At 34.9% G+C, this 11,301-nt stretch overlaps 1 protein-coding gene across 1 annotated transcript; it reads right to left on the bottom strand.

Moving 5' to 3' along the window:
• Window positions 1-3,837: 3,837 nt before the first annotated feature.
• On the bottom strand, window positions 3,838-11,282 carry LOC125657565 (mediator of RNA polymerase II transcription subunit 4-like). Its single transcript, XM_048888225.2, has 6 exons — window positions 11,184-11,282; window positions 7,835-7,956; window positions 7,457-7,572; window positions 7,099-7,243; window positions 5,539-5,673; window positions 3,838-4,027 (listed from the first exon to the last, which is right to left on the bottom strand). The coding sequence occupies exons 1-6, from the start codon at window positions 11,246-11,248 to the stop codon at window positions 3,855-3,857; spliced, it is 756 nt and encodes a 251-aa protein (XP_048744182.1). The 5' UTR covers window positions 11,249-11,282; the 3' UTR covers window positions 3,838-3,854.
• Window positions 11,283-11,301: the final 19 nt, after the last annotated feature.

The raw sequence follows: 11,301 nt of genomic DNA, 5'->3' as shown, positions 1-11,301 counted from the left end.
AATATATCTGCAAAAATATATTCATTTAATGATATTTTTGTTTTGTTTTTGGCAAATCATCAAAATTATTGCCAAACCTTGATAATCATGATTAATGTAACCAATTAATATGATGATTAATGTCTAGTATTCTCCATGGTGTGTCCTTTCAAAGCCAGTGGGTGCCAGGTGAAAAATATAAGTATATCTAAATATTGATGAATTTCTGGCTGCCGGTTACACGGTGGTGAATCACGTGACTTTGTCATGACCTATTACCCAGAAAAATAGTGACGAAAGTCAATACAAGGGAAAATTCAAACGAGTAAGTAACACCTTTATCAATAACAAATTGTCACATGACTTATGTCAACATTTGACAAATTGTCACATGACTTATGTCAACATAAGTAACACCTTTATCAATAACAAATTGTCACATGACTTATGTCAACATTTGACAAATTGTCACATGACTTATGTCAACATAAGTAACACCTTTATCAATAACAAATTGTCACATGACTTATGTCAACATCAATAACAAATTGTCACATAACTTATGTCAACATTTGACAAATTGTCACATGACTTATGTCAACATTTGACAAATTGTCACATGACTTATGTCAACATTTGACAAATTGTCACATGACTTATGTCAACATAAGTAACACCTTTATCAATAACAAATTGTCACATGACTTATGTCAACATTTGACAAATTGTCACATGACTTATGTCAACATAAGTAACACCTTTATCAATAACAAATTGTCACATGACTTATGTCAACATTTGACAAATTGTCACATGACTTATGTCAACATTTGACAAATTGTCACATGACTTATGTCAACATTTGACAAATTGTCACATGACTTATGTCAACATTTGACAAATTGTCACATGACTTATGTCAACATTTGACAAATTGTCACATGACTTATGTCAACATTTGACAAATTGTCACATGACTTATGTCAACATTTGACAAATTGTCACATGACTTATGTCAACATTTGACAAATTGTCACATGACTTATGTCAACATTTGACAAATTGTCACATGACTTATGTCAACATTTGACAAATTGTCACATGACTTATGTCAACATCAATAACAAATTGTCACATGACTTATGTCAACATTTGACAAATTGTCACATGACTTATGTCAACATCAATAACAAATTGTCACATGACTTATGTCAACATTTGACAAATTGTCACATGACTTATGTCAACATTTGACAAATTGTCACATGACTTATGTCAACATCAATAACAAATTGTCACATGACTTATGTCAACATTTGACAAATTGTCACATGACTTATGTCAACATCAATAACAAATTGTCACATGACTTATGTCAACATCAATAACAAATTGTCACATGACTTATGTCAACATCAATAACAAATTGTCACATGACTTATGTCAACATCAATAACAAATTGTCACATGACTTATGTCAACATCAATAACAAATTGTCACATGACTTATGTCAACATCAATAACAAATTGTCACATGACTTATGTCAACATCAATAACAAATTGTCACATGACTTATGTCAACATCAATAACAAATTGTCACATGACTTATGTCAACATCAATAACAAATTGTCACATGACTTATGTCAACATCAATAACAAATTGTCACATGACTTATGTCAACATCAATAACAAATTGTCACATGACTTATGTCAACATCAATAACAAATTGTCACATGACTTATGTCAACATCAATAACAAATTGTCACATGACTTATGTCAACATCAATAACAAATTGTCACATGACTTATGTCAACATTTGACAAATTGTCACATGACTTATGTCAACATCAATAACAAATTGTCACATGACTTATGTCAACATCAATAACAAATTGTCACATGACTTATGTCAACATCAATAACAAATTGTCACATGACTTATGTCAACATCAATAACAAATTGTCACATGACTTATGTCAACATCAATAACAAATTGTCACATGACTTATGTCAACATCAATAACAAATTGTCACATGACTTATGTCAACATCAATAACAAATTGTCACATGACTTATGTCAACATCAATAACAAATTGTCACATGACTTATGTCAACATCAATAACAAATTGTCACATGACTTATGTCAACATCAATAACAAATTGTCACATGACTTATGTCAACATCAATAACAAATTGTCACATGACTTATGTCAACATCAATAACAAATTGTCACATGACTTATGTCAACATTTGACTTTCTACATGCTGTAGAAGCAGGGAACATTGACAATTTTTTGTTTTCAGCCAAAAACTTTCCAACCGCCAAAAACCTGTGTCAGTGTTTTCTGCTTCTACCATTTTAGTATAGATTTATTCCCGAGAAAATCCTTCAAATGTTGATACAAGTTATGTGACAATTTGTTATTGATAAAGGTGTAACATATTTCTTTGAATTTTCCCTTGTGTTGACTTTCATCGTCATTTTTCTGGGTAATAGGTCGATCCATCTTCGCTAGCCAAAGGTTTTCAGTCCTCTCCGCTAACCTTGGCTAGCGAAGACGAGGTCGATCATGCCAAAAGAATATGATTTGCCACCGTGGGTTACATACAATTCTTTGGCAGCAGTCATATAAATATCTGGAGGTCACCATAAATTAAGTATCCAGTACCTACCAGTTTGGTGGCCATCTGATGATTATATGACAGCTAGCCTATCTTCCCATCTACACGTCTTAATGACGATAAAGTCAGTATGGACCCTCACAATAAATCTGAAAACTAAAGGGGTCTTTCTTTGCACAATGCACTCGCTAGTATTATGTACATGTAAATAATTCATGAATTTCAAAATATTCCCCAGGAAATTCCAGTTAATCCATGCTATATATATAGAATTAGCAGGCAAACAGACAGAGTGATTACTATAGGCATTTGAGCAGAGCCTTTAAATTCTATGAAAATCTACTCAAATAATCTCAATTCATCACATGCCCTAGAAAGTGCTCTTACATATGATATATCATCAATACTAATTATCAAAAAATTATGTCCCATAGCACTTGTACTGTACAAAGATGATAAATCTAAAAATCAAAAGGGATCTTCCGCTGCCTAATATAAGCATTATAAGGAGACTAAAGTTATCACACGCTTTAGAAAGTACTGACGTGTGCAGACAAGGCAACCGCCATATGGCAGGGTCCTAGGGATATCACCCATCATCCTTAATCTAACCTTATCAACCCATAATCTCACAATGATAATGTCAAAATGACATCAATCCATCCTCTATTCCATAATCTCACAATGGCATCAACCTATCCTCTCTTTCATAATGTCACAATGACATCAACTTATCCTCTCTTCCATAATCTCACAATGATATCAACCTATCTTCCCTTCCATAATATCACAATATCAACCTTATGATCCTCTCTTCCATAATCTTACAATGATATCAACACATCCTTTCTTCAATAATCTCAACTAATCCTCTCTTCCATAATCTCACAATGCTATCAACCTATCCTCTCTTCCATAATCTCACAATGATATCAACCTATATCCTCTCTTCCATCAATGTAATTAAAATTAGTTGTTTAGAATCCCCTGTTGCTTCTCAAGTGGTAGCATATTCAAAACAGCTAACTTTAATTAGATTGCATTAAACCAAATAAGATGATCCTATACCTCGCAGTGTGAAAGATATAATCCGGAGACACAAAAATGCGAACAGACGGGAAAGCCTTTACCATGATACAGCTCGTCAAAAGATGAGGATATAAAAATAATATGCCCTCCGAACTTCAATATAAAATGGGGGCATAAAAAATCAACAATGACGAAAATTGTGTACAGTTTTTATTCATCACTAGATAAACTACTACTTGACGAGTCACCACTAGTTATAAATTCCACGTCATCTGTCTCTGTTTTATGTCCTTTCATATCCAGAATGTGACTTGTCCCGCTGGCCCCTAGCATAGATTCCGACGATGAATGCCAGCCAGACGCAGAGGAAGTGGGAGCACCATCTGTTGGAAGAAAGAATATCAGGCTTGTTCGGAGTATCAGGTCTAATTGTAAAATAACATTTTCCTTTTCACTGTTTATCTTCTCTTCATTAACTAAAGCTGTCCAAAGGGGACTTATACCCCTGCAGGGCACATTCATACTGCGTCATATCTGAACAAGACACCTTTGAGATGTGTTCCCCATTGTTTCTCTGGACATTACAATACTCCTAACTTCTTTACCAGTGGCTTTGATCGAATGGCTTAAGTTAAGGACCAAGACACAATGACTGCTCAAAAGCGACATTTGTTCTACGTATTAATATCTGATTACACATTGCAAAAATTGTAATTGTCTGATTACATAGTTATGATCAGGCCATATCATTTCCAATTAGTACAGTGCTCCCTCAATATATTGCCCCCCCCCCCTCCCCTCCTTATTGCCTGAAAATTCTAAAGTGCAGACTTCTCCCCATCTTAACACCCCCTTTATAATGCAAACCCCACTTGATGCCATATATATGCTACAGATTTTCACACAAAAAAAGGTCAATCTTTATAGGGTTTACCCTCGATAATAATGGAATTACCCAACACCCATCAGTAATCACACCTTTACAGTGAAAGTGATGCAGTGAAGTGTGACAGGCTGGACAGGGTAATTAGGTGTTTAGGTTAATTACTAATAATTGCTAAATTAAACTCAAGATTATCTTAATGTTTATACAAAATGGAGCCCAAATAATGTAAGGAACTGAATTTCTTTTGACTGCTCAGTGAATTATCAGTGATGGTGAACTTGTTATATTGCCATCCCCGCTTTATTGCCCAAATTTGTTTTGAACAAAAGTTGGCAATATATTGAGGGAGCACTGTATTTACCCTTGACCTTGTCCAAATGACCTTGATTCAGGATTTGACCTTGGTTTCATATAAAGAAAAATTAGTTGCTGATAAACCACCTTTGTCAAATATGAGCTTTAATTATCTCTCCATCGCAAAGGTTTGGATCTGAAAAAATCATTTTTAACATTTTTTGTATCGGTGTACTTGCCCTATCTCAAAATTGACCTTGATTCAAGGACATAACACAATTTTAGTTAGAAGAAATCTGAGCTTTTATTATAAGTTGTGGCCTTAACATGTCGTGGGATGGAACAACACACTGTCGGATGGCCAGACGGCAAATAGAAATCGTAAATCTGTTATATGTAACAACAACACCCCCCCCCCCCTCCCAACCATTAGGTCCGATCAGGTACATCTCTAGATAAAGGAGATATCTTTTTCTGTGGAATTCACATTCAAAAACTTACATCTTCATCCTAGCTTATTTAAATGCTTATCTGATTCCACAGCCCCGAGGAGACAATTATGTCTGGAGCAATATAACCATAACCTGTTCATGGTTTAACATTTCAATCTAGTCTTTTATAACAATTCCATTCAACATTTCATCGAGGTTAATGTCAGAGAAATGTAGTTTTCAATGAATTGTTTTAAAATGAGTTTTTTCACGCGGTACACACCTTGGGTGGAGCTTCTGTTACTAGACATGGGTTCCCCGTACGAGCCTTGTGATTGTAACAAAGGGGTGTTTAAAGGAAGGTCCACTTTCCCAAGTCTCATTTCAAAATCTGTGGGATAAGGTCTTCTGGGATCACCTGTGGAAAGAATGATCTGTTTCATATGACATGCTAAATTAAGAAAAATCACAACAATCAAAGTGTAGAGGAATCATCCGAGAATGGTCAATTGTACACTTCACTTCAGACAACTTGTTCTTAGAAACATTCGTGAATTTATCTACACTGTGTTATTTGTGTTAAATTACTCCATAGTGCAACTCAACAAAAAGAAATTACTTTGTATGAGATAAAAACCTGGACACATACACATCTAATATTTACTAGCCTGATTGTTGAGAAATTTTGATAAGGGTCCAATTAACTTATAATTATAATCCCATAACTATGGGATGTTGTTAGATGTTTGTGTAGCGAATATGTGAGCCGATCTAACATCTAATTTTAAATAGATTGCAATGAGAAGGGACAATGAAATGAGGCAAATGTAAACAGAAAAGACACGAGATCTCGCGTAACGAGATGTGACATTCTTTAAAGACGAGATCCTCTGTTAGTATAAGACACGAGATCTCGTGTAACGAGATGGGACATTCTTTAGAGACGAGATCCTCTGTTAGTATAAGACACGAGATCTCGTGTAACGAGATGGGACATTCTTTAGAGACGAGATCCTCTGTTAGTCTAAGACACGAGATCTTGCGTAACGAGATGGGACATTCTTTAGAGACGAGATCCTCTGTTAGTATAAGACACGAGATCTCACTTAACGAGATGATACATTCTTTAGAGACGAGATCCTGTTAGTATAAGACACGAGATCTTGCGTAACGAGATGGGACATTCTTTAGAGATGAGATCCTCTGTTAATATAAGACATGAGATCTCGCGTAACGAGATGGGACATTCTTTAGAGAAGAGATCCTCTGTTAGTATAAGACACGAGATCTCGCGTAACGAGATGGGACATTCTTTAGAGATGAGATCCTCTGTTAGTATAAGACACGAGATCTTGCGTAACGAGATGGGACATTCTTTAGAGACGAGATCCTCTGTTAGTATAAGACATGAGATGGGACGTTCTTTAGAGACGAGATCCTCTGTTAGTATAAGAAACGAGATCTTGCGTAATGAGATGGGACGTTCTTTAGAGAAGAGATCCTCTGTTAGTATTAGACACGAGATCTCGCGTAACGAGATGGGACATTCTTTAGAGATGAGATCCTCTGTTAGTATAAGACATGAGATGGGACGTTCTTTAGGGACGAGATCCTCTGTTAGTATAAGAAACGAGATCTTGCGAAATGAGATGGGACGTTCTTTAGAGACGAGATCCTCTGTTAGTATAAGACATGAGATGGGACATTCTTTAGAGACGAGATCCTCTGTTAGTATAAGACACGAGATGGGACATTCTTTAGAGACGAGATCCTCTGTTAGTATAAGACACGAGATCTCGCGTAACGAGATGGGACGTTCTTTAGAGACGAGATCCTCTGTTACCTGGAGCCCACGTAGGCGGTGAAGCTACAGCATTACTGGCACTGATTCGATGAGCGAACTTAATGAGCTCCTCGGAGGAAATCTTTCTGTTGTTCGCTTGATTGATTGCTGTCAGTTTCTGTTTGGCTTGATATATTGCTGTAGACTGCAAGTTTAAAAGAAAAGAAGAATAAATCAAAATAATTAATCTGCAAAATATATCTTAAAAAACTGAAATTTTGTTGAAATATGTAACTGATGCACTAAATATTTTGAAAATATTTATGTCATATACAGTATATGTATTGTATGCAGCTTGCACGGTGATCAGATTTATGTTCCTGTTCATGTTGATTTTCAATTTGTCATTCTTTTTTACCAGTATTGTCTCTGCCTCCTTGAGATTCTTTTGTAAGTGTTTGATTTCCGCATCTCTTCTATCAACCACTGCCCTCAGCTCTTCTATAGTTTTCTGTATTTCTGCTTGTTCAGCAGCTTTCAATTAAAAAAATTTAGATGCAATATTATCTGTTCTGTTTTTTGTGTGACTTTCACAATATTTGCACCAACTTTTAAAAATTTATGACGAATTATGATCATTTCAAACATAGGAAAAGAACATTCACGATTTTTATGATTTATTTAAGTTTTTACGACTTACATGTACGTAGGATTTCTACGACTTTTCTGTGATTTTTACGATTTATCTAAGATTTCTATGACTTATCTAGGACTTTAACAACTTCTCTCAGATTACCTAGTTTTAAAGTTTCCTTAATTTCTTTATCTTTCATCGTGACCAGTTCCACCAATGTCATGGAGTCCATTGCATCAGGTTTCTGTTGACTTTTGGGTGTAGCAGAAACTTCAAAGAGCTCTCTGAAAAGAAGAGTCTTGTTTAAATCCACTTTCACTAATTAAAATTTACAGATTTTATGTTCACTCCTTATTGTAATAAGGGTGTCTGAATAGCGAAAAGGTAGCGCTCTCGCTTCTCACCGCTGCGACCCGAGTTCAATCCCCGTGATCGGCAGTGGTTAAATGCAAGAGGGTATGATGGTCGCCCACTCGGACACGTGGGTTTCCTCCCACATAAACGACCCCTCTCGCAAACATCCGTGCATCAAAGGACCCCATTGAAAATAAGCTTTCGAGCTTTCATGTCCTTGGTATCTATGTATGTATGCATGTATATACCAAATAAACATTTATTTCTTTAATACGACAAGATGATCTCATTTCATTGCAGTTTTACTTTCACTACTCTGGTTAACATTGGAAACAGCAAATACCAAATTGCAGCAAAAATAAAGTTGATTTCATTAGGAATCTTATCAATGCATAATGTATATATTCAAAATTATTTAGCACTCCTGATTCAAAAGCATATTAATCTGTTTATAAAGGGAAAAAAAGCAAATTCTATAAAATTTACTATAGGTTACTAAAATTTTAATCAATAGATAGATATCTTATGGTGAAACATACTGTATATATATCATTACAGTAAGATAATGGAGGAAGACCAGCAGGGCTTTCAACAAATTTAAAAGTAGGAGGCTGAAATGAAAAAGTAGAAGGCGATCCAATGCAAATAGCGCAGCCGTATCGCACGCTGAGCTATGCTCGGCGCCCTTACGTCCGGGGGTCTGGGGGCCGCTCAAGGCCCCCAGAAGCTCTGGGGTAAATGACGCAATATCCTGCATTCTGGCGGTTTCCTGGCACTTAAATGCAGCTTTGAAATTGTCAATTTTTTGCCTGAAATTTTTACTTTTGCCATGAATTTATTGTTTCATATGTGAAATTTTCTGTTCATGCAAAAACTTTAAAAAATTCAACATTGCAAAGTACTAATTTTGATGCAAAATGAAAAATAAAGTGCATCAAGATAACTACATGTAATTATTTTTTGCAATGCTGTATCAATCAATTTTTAAGTGTCTTTGCTTGAATCTCTGCCACCCAAGAGTATAAGCAGATTAAAGTAAAATGTAAGAAGAATATAGATCACAACCAACACCAGTTTTATATAATAAAGCATCAATATATATTATATTTATAGTTGTTCTAATTACCTGTATTGTCAGCTTTCGTTTCTTTATTTAACGGATACATTGTATGTTATAAAAAAAAGTTTACATGTATTTAATCATTATTTTTTATTGAATTGCAAATAAGAGTTGCACTCCCAATATTTTAAGAATATTCTTCACCAATTAACACAACTCTATATTTCTATTTTCATTTGGTCCCTTAAAGTCTGTTAACTTACACTGGGAGTAATATTTTTCTCCAAGACTGACATGAAACCCATTGGGACCTTTTGCTTTTGCTCACCCCAATATTTTTTAAATAAAACCCAAACAATCTTTATTACAAATTAATAAGTAACATTTAAATGACCTATAATTTTATTTTTCCACAAATTCAAGTTAACAGCTACAGATTTGTTGGTAACATAGCGAATTTGTGCTGAAAAATTCTACTTTCGTTTTTATTTAATACCACATGGGCATTTGCAAATTAAAAAGAATAGCAAGTCTGAAATTTTTCCTGATTAAATTGTTTTCGCTTTAAAATTGTTGATTGATATTATACTTGTGTCACTTTCACTTCTGGCCTTTTTAAAGCCGAAACTGAACAGGGTATTTGTTCTCTTCATTCCGTCAACATCATTGATTTTTACGTTCAGGACTTGTTGTTATCTTTCGGAACTTCTCGTCCGTGTTGTCACGAATTGGGTAAATCCGAGGCTTTCCGACTATTGCAATTGACGTATCATTTTCTACACCAACAGACGACCAATCAGGTGCCGGTATTTACCTGAACTAAATTTAGCGCAAGTAAACACGTTTTTACATCCTAACGGCCGCGATTTCTGAGTCTACTAAAGTTTGGAAGATGTTTAAAGTTTTATAAAAGTTTTTTTCATTGGACATACATTTTTGTCACTAAAGTAGCCGGCACCTAATGTTACTATAGGCGGCGGAAATCCGCCGGCTACCGGCTACTTTTGAAAGCCCTGGACCAGGAATAATCTCAAACACCTCTCAAACAAACATGTACATAATCATATTCTGTCATCATAGCATGTTTTTGGTTTCAATTGGAATATTACAGTGTACATTCTAATCCGAGATTCCTCTGACTCTTACATTGTGATAACTGATTGTATATTTCAGGATATTTTGTACTACGATTGGAAATACAGAACTTAATGAATGACAATTACTTTATACAAATCATTAAAGCATAAAAATTAAAAGGAAAACTGTGTAATTATTAACCATTCTATTTAAAGGCGTCCTAAACCATCAGTACTCTTTAGCGTCGAGAAGGTAAATATGTGAAATGGTAGCCATTGCAACAGCTTCAAAAATAGCCAACTTTATTTACGGTGGGATTTACACTATGTATAGGTAAGAAATGCATGTTACATTGTGATAGGGAGTTAATAGGATGTCTACGGTGAAAAGTTGAAGCGGACAACTTCCAAATCTCAGACCAGTGTCACACAAAGTGATTCGGGAAATCTTGCCCAAGCTTTGGCCGCTTGTTGCGATTAAAATGGGTTAAACTGAATTTCTTGTCCACTTCAACTTTTCGCCTTAGACATCCTATTAACTCCCCATTACATTTTATCTTTACATGGTGTAAATCCCACAGTAAATAAAGTTGGCTATTTTCGAAGCCATTGCAAACGTTAGTTTAGGACACTTTTAAATAGATTGATTGAATGTTACACATTTTTCTTTTTATTGCTTTTAATTTCTATGCTTAAATGCTTTGTACAAAGTAATTGTCAATCAGCGAGTTCTGTATTTCCAATCAAAGTACAAACTGTCATGAAATAGTATATTGGCAGTGTTGAGAATGTAAATATGAAATGGTGGCCGTTTGAAACGGCTTCGAAAATAGCCGACTTTATTTACTATGGAATTTACACCATGTAAAGGTAAGCAATGCACGTTTCATTGTCTGCTAATGTAACAACTAAAAACATGTTAAAACCTCTCTGACAAAGGTTAAATCATTGATGAATACAATTCAACTATAAGTTTCATATTGCATCTTGTTCGTACTAAAAGTAAATGTAGTTCCATTACTTAGAAATAAGCTCAACATCTTCTATAAGTGAAAGTAATTTCTGTCTTGTACTGATCTCCGCCATGTTTCATCTGTTTTACAATTCTATCCAATGAAAAGAGGGCTTTCAAAGATTGA

This window comes from Ostrea edulis, chromosome 9 (genome assembly GCF_947568905.1).
Source record: "Ostrea edulis chromosome 9, xbOstEdul1.1, whole genome shotgun sequence".
NCBI lineage: Eukaryota > Metazoa > Mollusca > Bivalvia > Ostreida > Ostreidae > Ostrea > Ostrea edulis.
The sequence above is the reverse complement of the archived record's forward strand: the minus strand, read 5'-3'. Positions and strand labels throughout refer to the sequence as shown.